The 21597-nt window shown below is 44.1% G+C and overlaps 1 protein-coding gene across 2 annotated transcripts in view; it reads right to left on the reverse strand.

Moving 5' to 3' along the window:
- Window positions 1-17461, reverse strand: part of HMMR (hyaluronan mediated motility receptor) — a 32198-nt gene extending 14737 nt beyond the window's left edge. For both annotated transcript variants that reach the window (XM_038772909.1, XM_038772908.1), the window contains exons 1-4: window positions 17387-17461; window positions 7615-7713; window positions 6779-6870; window positions 5190-5246 (exon numbers count right to left, since the gene is read on the reverse strand). In XM_038772909.1, coding sequence (XP_038628837.1) covers window positions 5190-5246; window positions 6779-6870; window positions 7615-7713; window positions 17387-17432 — 294 coding nt within the window. In that variant the 5' untranslated portion in view covers window positions 17433-17461. The remainder of the gene's footprint in view (window positions 1-5189; window positions 5247-6778; window positions 6871-7614; window positions 7714-17386) is intronic.
- Window positions 17462-21597: the final 4136 nt, after the last annotated feature.

The following is a 21597-nucleotide window of genomic DNA, read 5'->3' on the forward strand; positions in this document are numbered from 1 at the left end:
GACAATCCCTACCCAACAACGGTTTTATCTATTTGTACTGATGTCTCTCTTCCCCCTCTTTTATTCATTCATTTAATCATATTTATTGAGCGCTTACTGTATGCAGAGCACTGTACTAAGCACCTGGAAAGTACAGTTTAGCAACAGAGACAATCCCTACCCAACAACGGTTTTATCTATTTGTACTGATGTCTCTCTTCCCCCTCTTTTATTCATTCATTTAATCATATTTATTGAGCGCTTACTGTATGCAGAGCACTGTACTAAGCACCTGGAAAGTACAGTTCAGCAACAGAGACAATCCCTACCCAACAACGGTTTTATCTATTTGTACCGATGTCTCTCTTCCCCCTTTTTTATTCATTCATTCAATCCTATTTATTGAGCGCTTACTGTATGCAGAGCACTGTACTAAGCACCTGGAAAGTACAGTTCGGCAACAGAGACAATCCCTACCCAACAACAGTTTTATCTATTTGTATCGATGTCTCTCTTCCCCCTCTTTTATTCATTCATTCAATCATATTTATTGAGAGCTTACTGTATGCAGAGCACTGTACTAAGCGCCTGGAAAGTACAATTGGGCAACAGAGACAATCCCTACCCAACAACGGTTTTATCTATTTGTACCGATGTCTCTCTTCCCCCTCTTTTATTCATTCATTCAATCATATTTATTGAGCGCTTACTGTATGCAGAGCACTGTACTAAGCGCCTGGAAAGTACAGTTCAGCAACAGAGACAATCCCTACCCAACAACGGTTTTATCTATTTGTACCGATGTCTCTCTTCCCCCTCTTTTATTCATTCATTCAATCATATTAATTGAGCGCTTACTGTATGCAGAGCACTGTACTAAGCGCCTGGAAAGTACAGTTCAGCAACAGAGACAATCCCTACCCAACAACGGTTTTATCTATTTGTACCGATGTCTCTCTTCCCCCTCTTTTATTCATTCATTCAATCATATTTATTGAGCACTTACTGTATGCAGTGCACTGTCCTAAGCTCCTGGAAAGTACAATTCGGCAACAGATAGAGACAATCCCTACCCAACAACGGTTTTATTTATTTGTATCGATGTCTCTCTTCCCCCTCCTTTATTCATTCATTCAATCATATTTATTGAGCGCCTACTATATGCAGAGCACTGTACTAAGTGCCTGGAAAGTACAGTTTGGCAACAAAGAGAGACAATCCCTGCCCACGATGGGCTCACAGTCTAGAAGGGGGAAGACAGACACCAAAACAAGTAAACAGGCAGCAGTAGCATTAATATAGAGAGAATTAGAGATATATATTCATATCAGAGCAAGTAAAACAGGTATTAATATAAATAAAATAGAATTATAGAGATGTACACAGATACACAAGTGCTGTGGGGCGGGGGGTGGGGTAGAGCAAAGGGAACGAGTCGGGGCAATGGAGAGGGGAGGAGGAGAAGAGGAAAAAGGGGGGCTCGGTCTGGGAAGGCTTCCTGGAGGAGGTGAGCTCTCAGTAGGGCTTTGAAGGGAGGAAAAGAGCTAGTTTGGCGGCTGTGCGGAGGATGTGGGCCAGGGGTGGACGGCGGGACAGGCGAGAACGAGGCCCAGTGAGGAGGTGAGCGGCGGCAGAGGAGCAGAGTGTGCGGGCTGGGCTGAAGAAGGAGAGAAGGGAAGGTGAGGTGGCAGTGGTTATCACTTCAAGTGTTGTTGTGATTATTATCTTTGTGATCAAGAATCTGTAATTTTATTTGTAATAATAATGACGGTGGTATTTGTTAAGTGCTTACCATGTGCCAGGCACTGCCTTAAGCGCTAGGGCAGATACAAGCAAATCGAGTTGGACAAAGTCCCTGTCCCATGTGGGGTTCACAGTCTCAATCCCCACCTCAAAGATGAGGCCACTGAGGCACAGAGAAGTGCAGTGGTCTTCTCAAGATCACACAGGATCCCTCTGCTCTTCCCCGGCGGACAGACTGGAGGATGGATGGATGGACGGAAGGACAACTGGACAGGCGGACGGACAGGTAGATGGACCGACAGATGACATCTGGACAGACGGACGGACGGACAGATGGGCATTTGGACAGATGGACATTTGGACAGACGGATGGACAGACGGACATGTGGGCAGATGGACGGACAGACAGATAGATAGCTGGATGGGCAGATAGACGGACAGATGGACAGACAGATGGACGGACAAACAGACGGACAGACAGATGGACATTTGGACAGACAGCTGGATGGACAGACACTCGGCCAGATGGACTGGCAGATGGACATTTGGGCAGACAGACGGACGGATGGACGGACAGAAAGACTGATATTTGGACAGACAGATGGGCAAGATGGATGGACAGACAGACAGACAGACATTTGGGCAGACGGACATTTGGGCAGACGGACGGACAGACACGCAGATGGAAGGAGAGACGGACATTTGGATGGACGGGTGGACAGACAGACGGTTCTGCCTTGGGCAGGAACCAGTTGGATCACCCTGCTGAAGAGAGGGCTAAAGGAGAGCCAAGGTGGGGCCTCAATTCTGAATCCTGTGAGTGCGGGGGATGTTGCCCTGCCTGCCTGGAGGCCCGGGGGGGATTTCCATCCCCCTCAGTAGCCCAGAGGTGAGCTACGGCTCTTCTATCACTTCCCCTACCCTGCCCTTCGTCCCCCACTAAATCAGGATGAAAGGAATTGCGCAGACCCTACCTTTTTACCTACGCTATTCATTCATTCATTCAATCGCATTTATTGAGCGCTTACTGTGTGCAGAGCACTGGGGAAGTGCAAATCGGCAACGTCTAGAGCCGGTCCCTACCCAACAGCGGGCTCACAGTCTAGAAGGGGGAGACGGACAACAAAACATATTAACAAAATCAAATAAATAGAATAAAGATGTACAAGTAAAATAGAGTAATAAATCTGTACAAACATATATACATATATACAGGTGCTGTGGGGAGGGGAAGGAGGTAAGGCTGGGGGAGGAGGGGGAGAGGAAGGAGGGGGCTCAGTGTGGGAAGGCCTCCTGGAGGAGGGGAGCTCTCAGTAGGGCTTTGAAGGGAGGAAGAGAGCGAGCTTGGCGGATGTGCGGAGGCAGTGTGAACTAGTGGAGAGAGCACAAGCTGGGGAGTCAGCAGGACCCGGCTTCTAATCCCAGTTCTGCCAATTGCTTGCTGTCATTCATTCGATCACATTTATTGAGCGCTCACTGTGTGCAGAGCACTGTACTGAGCGCTTGGGAGAGGACAATAATAATAATAATAAACGGGCGCATTCCCTGTCTACAACAAGCTCATGGTCTAGAGGGGCAGATAGACAATAATATAAATGGAAATAAATTACAGATGGGTATGATGATGATGACGGCATTTGTTAAGCGCTTACTACGTGCAAAGCACTGTTCTAAGCGCTGGGGGAGGTTACAAGGTGATCAAGTTGTCCCACAGGGGGCTCACAGTTTTAATCCCCATTTCACAGATGAGGTAACTGAGGCACAGAGAAGTGAAGTGACTTGCCCAAAGTCACACAGCTGACAGTTGGCAGAGCCGGGATTTGAACCCATGATCTCTGACTCCAAAGCCCGTGCTCTTTCCACTGAGCCACGCTGCTTCCTAGGTGCTGTGGGGCTGGAAGGGGGGGATGATTAAAGGGACCAAGGCAGGGTGACGCAGAAGGGAGTGGGAGCTCACTGTGGGCAGGGAATGCGTCTGTTTGTTGTTATATTGGCCTCTCCCAAGACCTTAGTACCGTGCTCTGCGCACAGTAAGCGCTCAATAAACACGACTGAATGAACGGGAAGAGGACAAGTCACTTGACCTCTCTGTTTCTCAGTTTCCTTGAGTAAAATGGATACCTCTTCTCCCTCCTACTTAGCCTGTAAGCCCCATGCAATTCCTTTCTTCCCGTGTCCAACCTAATTAACTTGTAGCGTGGTAGCGTGGTAGAGAGGCAGCGTGGCTCAGTGGAAAGAGCCCGGGCTTTGGAGTCAGAGGTCATGGGTTCGAACCCCGGCTCCGCCGCTTGTCAGCTGTGTGACTTTGGGCAAGTCACTTCACTGGGCCTCAGTTCCCTCATCTGGAAAATGGGGATGAAGACTGTGAGCCCCCCGTGGGACAACCTGATCACCCTGTATTTACCCCAGTGAGACACATAGTAAGCGCTTAACAAATACGATTATTATTATTATTATTATTATTATTATTATTATTGTACCTAGCTCAGCGCTTAGAACTGTGTCTGACATATAATAAGTGCTTAACGAATACCATGGAAAAAAATAAAAACAGAGGCATTCAATTCCAAGCAGTTGTCTCCCTCCCTTCCCTGGCCATTTATAAACAAATCTGTTTTGATTTGTTTTCGATTCCCAGGTTCTTTTCTACCGACACTTAGCCCTTGTCCTTCCAGGAGCCCCCTTTCTAACCCCATGGTAGCACCTCTTCCCCTCCAATGCTCTAATAATAATAATAAGATGGCATTTGTTAAGCGCTTACTATGTGCCAAGCACTGTTCTAAGCGCTGGGGAAGACACAAGGTAACCAGGTTGTGCCACGTGGGGCTCACAGTCTTCATCCCCATTTTACAGATGAGGTTACTGAGGCACAGAGAAGTTACGCGGCTTGCCCGAGGCCACACCGCAGACAAGTGGCAGAGCCGGGACTAGAACCCACGTCCTCTTGAGCCCACTGTTGGGTAGGGACCGTCTCTATATGTTGCCAACTTGTACTTCCCAAGCGCTTAGTACAGTGCTCTGCACACAGTAAGCGCTCAATAGATACGATTGAATGAATGAAAAGCCCGGGCTTTGCCGCTAAGCCACACCGCTCCTTCCTTCTCTAGTGACGAAGGTGTTGTCTCCCCCTTTTAGACTGTGAGCCCACTGTTGGGTAGGGACTGTCTCTATATGTTGCCAATTTGGACTTCCCAAGCGCTTAGTACAGTGCTCTGCACATAGTAAGCGCTCAATAAATACGATCGATGATGATGATGATGTTACCTCTTACCTCTACAGCTTGAATCAAGCTTATAACGCCTATTAATAAGCCTGCTTATTAATCCTCACTGCAGCCTGGCCAATTAGAAAAAGAGAGAACACATGTACTAGTTGGTTTTCTCTCTCTCTCTCACTTGTTCTCTGCCTCTACTATTACTTCACAACTGAACAAGTTGTCATTTGAATGAGTTGAAAAGATGTCTTACCTCTTTTTCAAGCATCTTCAGCCTTTTGAGATCTTTAATGTCCTTCTGAGTTTTTTTCTATTAAAAAGTAAAACATAAAGTAAATGTACTAAGAGAGAAAAACAGCCTGCTTTTTGGCTATAATATGTACTTTGATCATTTTTAAGAACACACCGTACTGCTCAAATCAGCAGCAAATGTTTAGCAGTTCACGCTACGAAATTCTCATACGGAGAAGGTAATAAGCAGTTTTACTTATTTTATCAAACAAATGATTAGCAAGGTCCTTTCAACCCCAAAGAAAATTGACGCATAGTTTAGGACTCTCTCTGGTTCTGCTTTAATAAGCTCTGCTTTTGCTTATTACTTTTCAGTTTCATCGTTAGAGGCCCCACTTCAAGTGAGAAACTAAATAGCTTACTAAAATCACAGAGCAGGTCAGAACTACTCGACTTCTAGATCAGTGCTCTTTCCATTAGACAAAATGATGACTTGGAAGGTCCCTTCCTGAAGGTACCTCTGATCTTTGCATAATCCACTATATTAACTAGGATAGTTCATCGACTCACCCTCCCCATCCAGATTATTCACCGAATCTCACACTTTCCAAACCCTCTTAAGGTTTGAGTGATAAAATTATTGCTGGCATCAGGACTTAAGATGGTCTTTACAGTTGGCCACAGAACAATAAGTGAAGGACTACAACCTTCAATTTAATGCTGTTACACAGTGACCAAATCTGACATCATACTTTGCATAATATCAATTAATACTACTCTCAGGTTTTCAAAATAGCCCAGACCTCATGTTTGAGGTAGCGTGTCTACCCTGAAATGGCATTAACAGTAATGACATCAAATTAGAACACACACAAAAAAATGCAATCTTCTTTATTCCTTATCTTCAGGACTTTGATACAATCGCTAGGCATTGTGAAATGCGGTAAACTCAGTTCTAAAAATCAACCGATGGTATTTATCAAAGGCTTGCTGTGTGCAGAGCTGTGTACTAAGCATTTGGAAAGTACAGTTGGGTACAGGTGCAGGAGAATTCATTCATTCATTCATTCATTCAATCGTATTTATTGAGCGCTTACTGTGTGCAGAGCACTGTACTAAGTGCTTGGGAAGTCCAAGAATGCACACGGACATCCCACATTTAAAAAAAAAAAAACCTCACACTCTAAGAGTATGTTGTCCAAGTGCTTAGTACAGTGCTCTGCACACAGTAAGCGCTCAATAAATAAGACTCACTGACTATACAAATAGGCTCATGTTGTTACACTAACTCTCCAAAAACAAAGTAACCCAAACACACTGTTTTTGGAAGATCCGAATATCATTTACAGAAACGATTCAGGCATAAGTGAAGTAATTCAATAATCCCTGACAGGTAACAAGCCATAATTAACATTTTGTAATCCCCTTTGCAAGAACAGTAGAAGTCACGTTCTCGTTTACGGTACGAATCTGCACATAATCCTTAAACTAAATATGAACATTAGCTCTCAGATTTGCACTCTTGGACTCAAGAGAATAAATCTTCCAACTGTTCCATTCCGCAAATAGGAATGAAGAAAAAGAGGTCGACAAACTGGAAAAGGGCCTTACCTGTGAGTCTAAAAACCTATGTTTTCTTGCAGTCGGGGGTGAAGCGGTGTCTTTATCACTGTTAAGACTTTGTTGGCTTCCCACGAAAGTTGCTATAAAAAGAAAGTTCACAGATCATAGGGATGTAGGTGTTTCAAAGTTGCCTAATGCAACTCTATATGTTTACTCACCATTGACAGGCCAGTCACAACTCAAGAGTCAGTTTATTTGTTCTGAATAACTTCCACATGATTAATTTCAAAAGTTTCTTATCATTGATTTTTACTTCTACTTTTTAAAAATGCATTTGCGAAGTGCTTACTGTGTGTCAGGCACTTACTAAGCACTGGACTAGATATACGATTATCACGTTAGTCCCTGTCCCTAAAACAGGGCTCACGGTTTCAATCCCCATTTTATAGATGAAGTAACTGAGGCACAGAGAATTTAGTAATTTGTTCAATATCACAAAGTAGATACGTGTCATAGCTGGGATTAGGTCGCTTAATCCCTGAACCCATGCTTTTTCCAAAAGGGCATGCTTCTTCACTATTATCCTGATAACAGTCCTATCCCAGGGCCAATTAAGGGAAGGTGAAATCAGTTAACGAGCATGTTTAATTTTGCTAGACTTGAAACGATCATGGCCTTCAGTGAATGCTGTTATATAGTCAATGACCCAATCTGACATCATTATACTTTGCATAATATCAATTAATGCTACTTCCACGTTTTCAGAACAGTCAAAACCTCATGTTTGTGGTAGTACGTCTACACTGAAACCGTATTCGCAGTACTGACTCATCGAATTAGAAAACACAAAATGCAATCTTTTTCTACATTAAGCAATTTCTTACCTTTTTGCTTTCTAAATCGTTGTGATTTCTCAAAGGATACAGGTCCTTTCGAGACTTCTGAAGATTTAACATCGTAGGATCCCGGAGGTGGGGCACAGCCTTTACAAACAAGAAAACTAAAGGTTCTTTATCAACTCTATGAAAACCGTGTTAAACAAAAGAACACTAAAAGTACAGTTTTCCAAATCAATGTCGTGATCACTATCCAAAAACAAAAATTCCATCAAAATGTAAAAATTCAGGGATAAAAAAAAACACTAAATGTTCTTTATCAACTCTATGAACTGTGTTAAGCAAAAGAACACTAAACAAAGTACAGTTTTCCATATCATGTCGTGATCACTATCAAAAAACAAAAATTCCATCAAAATATAAAAAGTCAGGGATAAAAAAAAACACACTAAATGTTCTTTATCAACTCTATGAAAACTGTTAAACAAAAGAACACTAAACAAAGTACAGTTTTCCATATCAATGTCGTGATCACTATTGAAAAACAAAAATTCCATCAAAATGTAAAAAGTCAGGGATAAAAAAAACACTAAATTGTCTTTATCAACTCTATGAAAACTGTGCTAAGCAAAAGAACACTAAACAAAGTACAGTTTTCCATATCAATGTCATGATCACTATCCAGAAACAAAAATTCCATCAAAATGTAAAAAGTCAGGGATAAAAAAAAAATCAATTTTTTATAAGTAGTACCTGTCTAGAGGGCTGTAAGAAATGTGTCAATCATCACCTCTCGAGAAATATCAATTAGCTGGATCAAACCTAACCAAAGCCCCACTGGGTGAGAGTCCTTCATCATTATTTAGATTATTTTCATTTAATAATAATAATAATGGCATTTATTAAGCGCTTACTAGGTGCAAAGCACTGTTCTAAGCACTGGGGAGGTTACAAGGTGATCAGGTTGTCCCACGGGGGGCTCACAGTCTTCATCCCCATTTGACAGATGAGGTCACTGAGGCACAGAGAAGTTAAGTGACTTGCCCAAAGTCACCCAGCTGACAGTTGGCGCAGCCAGAATTTGAACCCAGGACCTCTGACTCCAAAGCCCGGGCTCTTTCCATTGAGCCACACTGCTTCTCTCACTTCAGTAGAACTAAGCAGCCAGGTGTACATATTTTTTTTACTCTATTTATTTATTTAATTTATTTGTACATATCTATTCTATTTATTTTATTTTGTTAGTATGTTTGGTCTCTGTCTCCCCCTTTTAGACTGTGAGCCCACTGTTGGGTAGGGACTGTCTCTATATGTTGCCAATTTGTACTTCCCAAGCGCTTAGTACAGTGCTCTGCACATAGTAAGCGCTCAATAAATACGATTGATGATGATGATAATGATGATCCGGACATGCAGAAAGCTCACCAAAGAGCTTATTGTGACAAACACTGTGCTAAGCGCTGGAGGAGGACAAGATAAGCAGATGGTTGTGCACAACTCAAATGCAACTCCTGCCCTCAAGGGCTTTGCAGATAATAATAATAATAATAATAATAATAATAATAATAATAGCATTTGTTAAGCGTTTACTATGTGCCAAGCACTGTTCTAAGCACTGGGGAGGTTACAAGGTGATCAGGTTGTCCCACGTGGGGCTCACAGACTTAATCCCCATTTTCCAGATGAGGGGACTGAGGCCCAGAGAAGTTAAGTGACTTGCCCAAAGTCACCCAGCTGACAGCTGGCGGAGCCGGGATTTGAACCCATAACAACCGTCTCCAAAGCCCGTGCTCTTTCCACTGAGCCGCGCCGCTTCAGATCCTCCGTCTTCTAGAAATGGAGGTCCTCTTCATCATCACCATCATCAATCGCATTTATTGAGCGCTTACTGTGTGCAGAGCACTGGACTAAACGCTCGGGAAGTACAAATTGGCAACATATAGAGACGGTCCCTACCCAACAGTGGGCTCACAGTCTAAAAGGGGGAGACGGAGAACAAAACCAAACATACTAACAAAATAAAATAAATAGAATAGATATGTACAAGTAAAATAAATAAATAAATAAATAGAGTAATAAATCTGTACAAACATATATACATATATACAGGTGCTGTGGGGAAGGGAAGGAGGTAAGATGGGGGGGATGGAGAGGGGGATGAGGGGGAGAGGAAGGAAGAGCAGCAGTTTTCCTTTCCTTCCCTGGGCTTTTTATAGACCCGAGACCCGACCCACCCCTTGCTGCACTAAAGAAGAGCGCCCAGCGCTTAGAACAGTGCTTGATGCATAGTAAACACCTAAATACCAGAAAAAAAAGAGGGCAAGCTAAGATCTCCACTCCAGCCTAGGAGGAAACCTGCTGACATTAGCCACCTACACTCTGTTAATAATGCTGCTGATGATCGATCAATCGATCAATCGTATTTATTGAGCGCTCACTGCGTGCGGAGCACTGGACTAAGCGCTTGGGAAGTACAGGTTGGCAACGTCTAGAGACAGTCCCTACCCAACAGCGGGCTCACAGTCTAAAAGGGGGAGACGGAGAACAAAACCAAACATACTAGCAAAAATAAAATAAATGATGGCGTTTGTTAAGCGCTTACTATGTGCCAGGCACTGTGGGGTGGATACAAGCACATCAAGTTGGACACAGTCCCTGTCCCATCATCATCATCATCATCATCATCAATCGTATTTATTGAGCACTTACTATGTGCAGAGCACTGTACTAAGTGCTTGGGAAGTACAGGTTGGCAACATATAGAGCCCAACAGTGGGCTCACAGTCTAAAAGGGGGAGACGGAGAACAAAACCAAACACACTAACAAAATAAAATAAATGATGGCGTTTGTTAAGCGCTTACTATGTGCCAGGCACTGTGGGGTGGATACAAGCACATCAAGTTGGACACAGTCCCTGTCCCATGCCTCATTCATTCATTCAATCGTATTTATTGAGCGCTTACTGTGTGCAGAGCACTGTACTAAGCGCTTGGAAAAAACAATTAGGCAACAGAGACAATCCCTACCCAACAATGGAGAGAGACAATCCCTGCCCACACCGGGTTTACAGTCTAGAGTTGGGGGAGACAGACTTTAAAACAAGTAAACAGGCATCTCTATAATAATAATAACGGTGGTATTAAGCGCTTACTACGTGCCAAGCACTGTTGTAGGCGCTGGGGTAGATACAAGGAGATCAGGTTGTTCCATGGGGGGCTCACAGTCTTCATCCCCATTTTACAGAAGAGGTCACTGAGGCCCGGAGAAGAGAAGGGGCTTGCCCAGGGTCACACAGCAGACGAGTGGTGGGATTACTGAGAGCTCACCTCCTCCAGGAGGCCTTCCCAGACTGAGCCCCTTCCTTCCTCTCCCCCTCGTCCCCCTCTCCATCCCCCCCATCCTACCTCCTTCCCTTCCCCACAGCACCTGTATATATGTATACATGTTTGTACAGATTTATTACTCTATTTATTTTACTTGTCCATATCTATTCTATTTATTTTATTTTTATTTGGTTTTGTTCTCTGTCTCCCCCTTTTAGACTGTGAGCCCACTGTCGGGTAGGGACTGTCTCTAGACGTTGCCAATTTGTACTTCCCAAGCGCTTAGTCCAGTGCTCTGCACACAGTAAGCGCTCAATAAATACGATTGATTGATTGATTAGAACCGAGGTCCTTCCGACTCATTCATTCAATCGTACTCACTGAGCGCTTACAGTGTGCAGAGCACTGTACTAAGTGCTTCCTCCCCTCCCCATCGCCCCACTTCCTCTGCCCTGCCCCCTTCCCACAGCACTTGTGTATGTTTGTACGTATTTATTACTCTATTTTATTAATGATGTGCGTCTAGCTATAATTCTATTTATCTATTTTAATGGTATGGACGCCTGTCTGCTTGTTTTGTCGTCCGTCTTCCCCTTCTAGACTGTGAGCCCGCTGGTGGGTAGGGACCGTTTCTATATGTTGCTGATTTGTACTTCCGAAGCGCTTAGTCCAGTGCTCTGCACACAGTAAGCGCTCAACAGAGACGATTGAATGACTGAACTGCACTTCCCAAGCGCTTAGTCCAGTGCTTTGCACACAGTAAGCGCTCAATAAGGTGATAATCAATCAATCGCATTTATTGAGCGCTTACTGTGTGCAGAGCACTGTACTAAGAGCTTGGGAAGTACAAGTTGGCAACATATAGAGACGGTCTCTACCCAACAGTGGGCTAATAAATGAACTGTACTTCCCAAGCGCTTAGCCCAGTGCTCTGCACACAGTAAGCGCTCAATAAAGATGAATGATTGAATGAACTGTACTTCCCAAGCGCTTAGTCCAGTGTTCTGCACACAGTAAGCGCTCAATAGAGACGATTGAATGAACGAATATATATGTTTGTACATATTTATTTTACTTGAAAATATTTATTCTATTTATTTTATTTTGTTAATATGTTTTGTTTTGTCGTCTGTCTTCCTCTTCTAGATTGTGAGCCCGCTGGTGGGTCGGGACCGTCTCTAGATGTTGCCAACTTGGACTTCCCAAGTGCTTAGCCCAGTGCTTTGCACACTGTAAGCGCTCACTAAAGACGATTGCATAAATGAACTGCGCTTCCCAAGCGCTTAGTCGGGTGCTCTGCACACAGTAAGCGCTCAATAAAGACGATTGAATGAATGAACTGTACTTCCTAAGCGCTTAGTCCGGTGTTCTGCACACAGTAAGCGCTCAATAAAGATGATTGAATGAATGAACTGTACTTCCCAAGCGCTTAGTCCAGTGTTCTGCACACAGTAAGCGCTCAATAGAGACGATTGAATGAACGAATATATATGTTTGTACATATTTATTTTACTTGAAAATATTTATTCTATTTATTTTATTTTGTTAATATGTTTTGTTTTGTCGTCTGTCTTCCTCTTCTAGATTGTGAGCCCGCTGGTGGGTCGGGACCGTCTCTAGATGTTGCCAACTTGGACTTCCCAAGTGCTTAGCCCAGTGCTTTGCACACTGTAAGCGCTCACTAAAGACGATTGCATAAATGAACTGCGCTTCCCAAGCGCTTAGTCGGGTGCTCTGCACACAGTAAGCGCTCAATAAAGACGATTGAATGAATGAACTGTACTTCCTAAGCGCTTAGTCCGGTGTTCTGCACACAGTAAGCGCTCAATAAAGATGATTGAATGAATGAACTGTACTTCCCAAGCGCTTAGTCCAGTGTTCTGCACACAGTAAGCGCTCAATAGAGACGATTGAATGAACGAATATATATGTTTGTACATATTTATTTTACTTGAAAATATTTATTCTATTTATTTTATTTTGTTAATATGTTTTGTTTTGTCGTCTGTCTTCCTCTTCTAGACTGTGAGCCCGCTGGTGGGTCGGGACCGTCTCTAGATGTTGCCAACTTGGACTTCCCAAGTGCTTAGCCCAGTGCTTTGCACACTGTAAGCGCTCAATAAAGACGATTGCATAAATGAACTGCACTTCCCAAGCGCTTAGCCCAGTGCTCTGCACACAGTAAGCGCTCAATACATACGATTGAATGAACTGCACTTCCCAAGCGCTTAGTCCGGTGCTCTGCACACAGTAAGCGCTCAATGAATACGATTGAATGAATGCCCAAGCGCTTAGTACAGTGCTTTGCACACAGTAAGCGCTCAATAAAGACGATAATGAATGAACTGTACTTCTCAAGCGCTTAGTCCGGTGCTCTGCGCACAGTAAGCACTCAATAGAGACGAATGAATGAACTGCACTTCCCAAGCGCTTAGTCCAGGGCTCTGCACGCAGTAAGCGCTCAATACATATGATTGAATGAATGAACTGTACTTCCCAAGCGCTTAGTCCAGTGCTCTGCACACAGTAAGCGCTCAATACGATTGAATGAATGCCCAAGCGCTTAGTACAGTGCTCTGCACACAGTAAGCGCTCAGTAAAGACGATAATGAATGAACTGTACTTCCCAAGTGTTTAGTCCAGAGCTCTGCACACAGTAAGCGCTCAATAAAGACGATAATGAATGAACTGTACTCCTCAAGCGCTTAGTCCCGTGCTCTGCACACAGTAAGCGCTCAATAGAGACGATTGAATGAATGAATTGTACTTCCCAAGGGCTTAGCCCGGTGCTCTGCACACAGTAAGCGCTCAATAGAGACGACTGATTGAATGAATGTATATATATATATATATATATATATATATGTTTGTACGTATTTATTTATTTATTTTACTTGTACATATTTATTCTATTTATTTTATTTTGTCGCCTGTCTCCCCCTTCTAGACTGTGAGCCTGCTGGTGGGTAGGGACCGTCCCTATATATTACCAACTTGTACTTCCCAAGCGCTTAGCCCAGTGTTCTGCACACAATCAATTGTACTTATTGAGCGCTTACTGTGTGCAGAGCACTGGACTAAGAGCTTGGGAAGTACAAGTTGGCAGCTTGTACAGTAACTATGAACAAACATATATACATATTATACAGGTGCTGTATAATATATTATATATTATATATATATATATATATATATATATATATATATATATATATATATATATATATACCTCCTGTATAAGGAGGTAAGACGGGGGGATGGAGAAGGGGACGGGGGAGACACAGTAAGCACTCAATAAAGATGATTGAATGAATGAACTGTACTTCCCAAGCGCTTAGTCCAGTGCTCTGCACACAGTAAGCGCTCAATACAGACGATAATGAATGAACTGTACTTCCCAAGTGCTTAGTCCAATCAATCAATCGTATTTACTGAGCGCTTACTGTGTGCAGAGCACTGGACTAAGCGCTTGGGAAGTCCAAGTTGGCAACCTAGAGAGACAGTCCCTACCCACCAGCGGGCTCACAGTCTAGAAGGGGGAGACAGATGACAAAACCAAACATATTAACAAAATAAAATAAATAGAATAGATATGTACCAGTAAAATAGAGTGATGCTCTGCACACAGTAAGCGCTCAATAAAGAAGATTGAATGAATCAATCAATCGTCTTTATTGAGCGCTTACTGTGTGCAGAGCACTGGACTAAGCGCTTGGGAAGTCCAACTTGGCAACATCTAGAGAGATGGTCCCTACCCAACAGCAGGCTCACAGTCTAGAAGGGGGAGACAGACGACAAAGCCAAACATATTAACAAAATAAATAGAATAGATACGTACCAGTAAAATAAATAGAGTGATGCTCTGCACAAAGTAAGCGCTCAATAAAGACGATTGAATGAATCAATCGTCTGTATTGAGCGCTTACTGTGTGCAGAGCACTGGACTAAGCGCTTGGGAAGTCCAAGTTGGCAACATCTAGAGATGGTCAATCAATCAATCAATTGTATTTATTGAGTGCTTACTGTGGGCAGAGCACTGGACTAAGCGCTTGGGAAGTACAAGTCAGCGACATATAGAGACAGTCCCTACCCAACAGCGGGCTCACAGTCTAGAAGGGGGAGACAGACGACAAAACCAAACATATTAACAAAATAAAATAAATAGAATAGATATGTACCGGTAAAATAGAGTGATGCTCTGCACACAGTAAGCGCTCAATAAAGACGATTGAATGAATGAATCAATCAATCGTCTTTATTGAGAGCTTACTGTGTGCAGAGCACCGGACTAAGCGCTTGGGAAGTCCAACTTGGCACCTAGAGAGACGGTCCCTACCAACCAGCGGGCTCACAGTCTAGAAGGGGGAGACAGACGACAAAACAACACATACTAACAAAATAAAATAAATAGAATAGATATGTACCAGAAAAATAGAGTGATGCTCTGCATACAGTAAGTGCTCAATAAAGACGATTGAATGAATGAATCAATCGTCTTTATTGAGCGCTTACTGTGTGCAGAGCACCGGACTAAGCGCTTGGGAAGTCCAAGTTGGCAACATGTTTGTACATATTTAGTACTACACCTGTCCACGTGTTTTGTCTTGATTATCCGTCTCCCCCTTCTAGACTGTGAGCCCGTTGTTGGGTAGGGACCGTCTTTATCGGTCGCCAACTTGGACTTCCCAAGCACTTTGTTGACAACTGTCCACGTGTTTTGTTTTGGTTGTCCGTCTCCCCTCCAGGAGGCCTTCCCAGACTGAGCCCCCTCCTTCCTCTCTCCATCCGCCCCTTCTTACCTCCTTCCCTTCCCCGCAGCACCTGGATAGATGTATCCATGCTTGTACGGATTCATTTATTACCCTCTCTATTGATTTACTTCACTTGTACATATTTATTCTACTTGTTTTATTTTGTTAATATGTTTGGTTTTGTTGTCTGTCTCCCCCTTCTAGCCTGTGAGCCCGCTGGTGGGGAGGGGCCGACTCTCGAGGTTGCTGACTTGGACTGTATATATGTATATATATATATATATATATGTATGTATATATATATATATGACTGTATATAAGTATATATGTTTGTCCATATTTATTACTCTATTTTACTTGTGCATATCTATCCTATTTTATTTTGTTAGTATGTTTGGTTTTGTTCTCTGTCTCCCCCTTTTAGACTGTGAGCCCGCTGTTGGGTAGGGACCGTCTCTCTAGGTTGCCAACTTTGACTTCCCAAGCGCTTAGTCCAGTGCTCTGCACGCAGTAAGCGCTCAATAAATACGATTGATTGATTGATTTTACTCGTACATATTTATTCTGCTTAGTTTATTCTGTTAATCTGTTTGGTTTTGTCGTCCGTCTCCCCCTTCTAGCCTGTGAGCCCGCTGGTGGGGAGAGGCGACTCTGGAGGTTGCCGACTTAAGACTGTATATATGTGTGTGTGTATATATATATATATATATATATATATGACTGTATATATGTTTGTACATATTTATTACTCCATTTATTTATTTATTTTACTTGTCCATATCTATTCTATTTATTTTATTTTGTTAGTATGTTTGGCTTTGTTCCCTGTCTCCCCCTTCTAGACTGTGAGCCCACTGTTGGGTAGGGACTGTCTCTAGATGTTGCCAACTTGGACTTCCCAAGCGCTTAGCCCAGTGCTCTGCACACAGTAAGCGCTCAATAAATACGATTGATTGATTGATTGTCCGTCTCCCCTCCAGGAGGCCTTCCCAGACTGAGCCCCCTCCTTCCTCTCCCCATCCCCCCCTTCTTACCTCCTTCCCTTCCCCGCAGCACCTGGATATTATGTATCCATGTTTGTACGGATTCATTTATTACTCTATTGATTTATTTCACTTGTACGTATTTATTCTACTTGTTTTATTCTGTTAATCTGTTTGGTTTTGTCGTCCGTCTCCCCCTTCTAGCCTGTGAGCCCGCTGGTGGGTAGGGACCGGCTCTCTAGGTTGCCGACTTGGACTTCCCAAGCGCTTAGTCCAGTGCTCTGCACACAGTAAGCGCTCAATAAATACGATTGATTGATTGATTTTACTTGTACATATTTATTCTGCTTATTTTATTCTGTTAATCTGTTTGGTTTTGTCCTCTGTCTCGCCCTTCTAGCCTGTGAGCCCGCTGGTGGGGAGGGGTCGAGGTTGCCGACTTGGACTGTGTATATATATATATATATATGTTTGTCCATATTTATTACTCTATTTATTTATTTATTTTACTTGTACATATCTATTCTATTTATTCTATTTTGTTAGTATGTTAGTATAGAGTAATAAATATGGACAAACATATATACATATATGCAGGTGCTGTGGGGAAGGGAAGGAGGTAAGATGGGGGGGGATGGAGAGGGGGACGAGGGGGAGAGGAAGGAAGGGGCAAACAAATATGATTGATTGATTAGTCCAGTGCTGTGCAGACAGGAAGGGCTCAATAAATATGATTGAATTGATGGACGTCCGGACACCTACCGGGAGGCTCGTTGAAGCGCTTCAGCGGGGCCTTGGGGAAGGACATGGCGAGGAGCAGGAGCAGGGAAACCAACAGGGCGGCTTAAACCGAGCTGAGAGGCCGCCCTGCTCCCTCCCTTCTTTCCTCCCCCGCTCTAATTCAAAGTCCGGGGGGCGGGCCCTCCCCGGGGGAGGCAGCCAATCAGCGGGCCGCCTCCGCGAGCCCGCCAATCCCCGCGCGCCCCGCCCCCGCGGGCCCGCCAATCCCCGCGCGCCCCGCCCCCGGGCATGCGCAGACCGCTCCCGGGAAAGGCCCGTCCCTCGCCGCTCCCCAACCCCGCGGGGCCTCTGAGGGGACGGTGGCGTTTCTTAAGCGCTTACTACGTGCCAAGCACTGTCGTAAGCGCTGGGGGAGATGATAATAATAATAATTATCATCATTATAATGATTATTATAATATATATAATATATACAATATAATATATGATTATAATGATAATTCTTATTATTATTATAATTGGCATTTGTTAAGCGCTTACAATGTGCAAAGCACTGTTCTAAGCGCTGGGGAGGATACGAGGTGATCAGGTTGTCCCACATTATTATTATTATTATGGTTGTCCCACATTATTATTATTATTACTATTATTATTATTATTATTATTGGCATTTGTTAAGCGCTTACAATGTGCAAAGCACTGTTCTAAGCGCTGGGGAGGACACAGGGTGATCAGGTTGTCCCACATTATTATTATTATAATTGGCATTTGTTAAGCGCTTACTATGTGCGAAGCACTGTCCTAAGCGCTGGGGAGGATACAGGGTGATCACGTTGTCCCACATTATTATTATAATTGGCATTTGTTAAGCGCTTACTATGTGCGAAGCACTGTCCTAAGCGCTGGGGAGGATACAGGGTGATCACGTTGTCCCACATTATTATTATTATAATTGGCATTTGTTAAGCGCTTACTATATGCAAAGCACTGTCCTAAGCGCTGGGGAAGATACAGGGTGATCAGGTTGTCCCACATTATTATTATAATTGGCATTTGTTAAGCGCTTACAATGTGCAAAGCACTGTTCTAAGCGCTGGGGAGGACACAGGGTGATCAGGTTGTCCCACATTATTATTATTATAATTGGCATTTGTTAAGCGCTTACTATGTGCAAAGCACTGTCCTAAGCGCTGGGGAGGATACGGGGTGATCAGGTTGTCCCACATTATTATTATAATTGGCATTTGTTAAGCGCTTACTATGTGTAAAGCACTGCCCTAAGCGCTGGGGAGGATACAGGGTGATCAGGTTGTCCCGCATTATTATTATTATTCTAATTGGCGTTTGTTAAGCGCTTACTATGTGCAAAGCACTGTTCTAAGCCCTGGGGAGGATACGGGGTGATCAGGTTGTCCCACGTGGGGCTCACAGTCTTAATCCCCATTTTACAGATGAGGGAACTGAGGCCCAGAGAAGTGAAGAGACTTGCCCAAGGTCACACAGCAGACATGCGGTGGAGTCGGAATTCGAACCCATGACCTCTGGCTCCCAAGCCCGTGCTCTTTCCACTGAGCCACGCTGCTTCTCCGTGTGATGGCGTTCGTTAAGCGCTTACTAAGTGCCCAGCACTGTTGTAAGCGCTGGGGGAGATGATAATAATAATATGGCATTCGTTAAGCGCTTACTAAGTGCCAAGCACTGTCATAAGCGCTGGGGGAGATGATAATAATAATAATTGGCATTTGTTAAGCGCTTACTATGTGCAAAGCACAGTCCTAAGCGCTGGGGAGGATACAGGGTGATCAGGTTGTCCCACGTGGGGCTCACAGTCTTCATCCCCATTTTACAGATGAGGTCACTGAGGCCCAGAGAAGTGAAGTGACTTGCCCAAGATCGCACAGCAGACATGCGGTGGAGTCGGAATTCGAACCCATGACCTCTGGCTCCCAAGCCCGTGCTCTTTCCACTGAGCCACGCTGCTTCTCCGTCTGATGGTATTCGTTAAGCGCTTACTAAGTGCCAAGCACTGTTGTAAGCGCTGGGGGAGATGATAATAATGGCATTCGTTAGGCGCTTACTAAGTGCCAAGCACTGTTCTAAGCGCTGGGGGAGATGATAATAATAATGGCATTCGTTAGGCGCTTACTAAGTGCCAAGCACTGTTGTAAGCGCTGGGGGAGATGATAATAATGATGGCATTTGTTAAGCGCTTACCAAGTGCCAAGCACTGTTGTAAGCGCTGGGGGAGATGATAATAATGGCATTCGTTAGGCGCTTACTAAGTGCCAAGCACTGTTCTAAGCGCTGGGGGAGATGATAATAATAATGGCATTCGTTAGGCGCTTACTAAGTGCCAAGCACTGTTGTAGGCGCTGGGGGAGATGATAATAATGATGGTATTCGTTAAGCGCTTACCAAGTGCCAAGCACTGTTGTAAGCGCTGGGGGAGATGATAATAATGATGGCATTCGTTAAGTGTTTACTAAGTGCCAAGCACTGTTCTAAGCGCTGGGGGAGATGATAGTAATGATGGCATTTGTTAAGCGCTTACTAAGTGCCAAGCACTGTTCATTCATCAATCGTATTTATTGAACGCTTACTGTGTGCAGAGCACTGGACTAAGCGCTTGGGAAGTACAAGTTGGCAACTGCTCTAAGTTCTGGGGGAGATAATAATAATGCTGGCATTTGTTAAGCGCTTACTAGGTGCCAAGCACTGTTCTAAGCGCTGGGGAAGATAATAATAACGGTGGCATTTGTTAAGCGCTTACTAGGTGCCAAGCACTGTTCTAAGCGCTGGGGAAGATAATAATAACGGTGGCATTGTTAAGCGCTTACTAGGTGCCAGGCACTGTTCTAAGCGCTGGGGAAGATAATAATAACGGTGGCATTTGTTAAGCGCTTACTAGGTGCCAAGCACTGTTCTAAGCGCTGGGGAAGATAATAATAACGGTGGCATTTGTTAAGCGCTTACTAGGTGCCAGGCACTGTTCTAAGCGCTGGGGGAGGTAATAATAATGCTGGCATTTGTTAAGCGCTTACTAGGTGCCAGGCACTGTTCTAAGCGCTGGGGGAGGTAATAATAATGACAATGGCATTTGTTAAGCGCTTACTAAGTGCCAGGCACTGTTCTAAGCGCTGAGGGAGGTAATAATGACAATGGCATTCGTTAAGCGCTTACTAGGTGCCGAGCACTGTTCTAAGCGCTGTGGGAGATACGAGGTGATCACGTTATCCCCCGTGGGGCTCCCAGTCTTCATCGCCATTTGACAGATGAGGGAACTGAGGCCAAGAGAATAATAATAATAATAATAATAGTGATGGCATTTGTTAAACACTTATTATGTGCCAAGCACTGTTCTGAGCGCTGAGGGAGATATGAGGTGATCAGGTTGTCCCCCGTGGGGCTCCCAGTCTTCATCGCCATTTGACAGATGAGGGAACTGAGATCAAGAGAATAATAATAATAATAATGATGATGGTATTTGTTAAGCACTTACTAGGTGCCAAGCATTGTCCTAAGCGCTGGGGGAGATAATAATAATAATAGTGATGGCATTTGTTAAACACTTATTATGTGCCAAGCACTGTTCTGAGCGCTGAGGGAGATACGAGGTGATCAGGTTGTCCCCCGTGGGGCTCCCAGTCTTCATCGCCATTTGACAGATGAGGGAACTGAGGTCGAGAATAATAATAATAATGATGATGGTATTTGTTAAGCACTTATTAGGTGCCAAGCACTGTTATAAATGCTGGGGGAGATAATAATAATAATAATAATGGCATTTGTTAAGCGCTTACTATGTGCCAAGCACTGTTTTAAGCGCTAGGGGGGTACAAGGTAGTCAGGTTGTCCCACGTGCGGCTCACACTTTTAATCCCCATTTTCCAGATGAGGTAACAGAGGCCCAGAGAAGTGAAGTGACTTGCCCCAAGTCACACAGCTGACAAGCGGCAGAGCCGGGATTAGAACCCACGACCTCTGGTTCCCAAGCTCGGGCTCTTCTCACTGAGCCACGCTGCTTAAGCGCTTACTATGTGCCAAGCACTGTTCTAAGCGCTGGGGGAGAGACAACGTCATGTGGGCTCCCAGTCTTCATTGCCATTTGACGGATGAGGGAACTGAGGCCCAGAGGCTAATAATAATAATGACGATGGCATTTGTTAAGCGCTTACGACGTGCCGAGCACTGTTCTAAGCGCTGTGGGAGATACGAGGTGATCACGTTATCCC

This window comes from Tachyglossus aculeatus, chromosome X1 (assembly GCF_015852505.1).
Source record: "Tachyglossus aculeatus isolate mTacAcu1 chromosome X1, mTacAcu1.pri, whole genome shotgun sequence".
Classification (NCBI taxonomy): domain Eukaryota; kingdom Metazoa; phylum Chordata; class Mammalia; order Monotremata; family Tachyglossidae; genus Tachyglossus; species Tachyglossus aculeatus.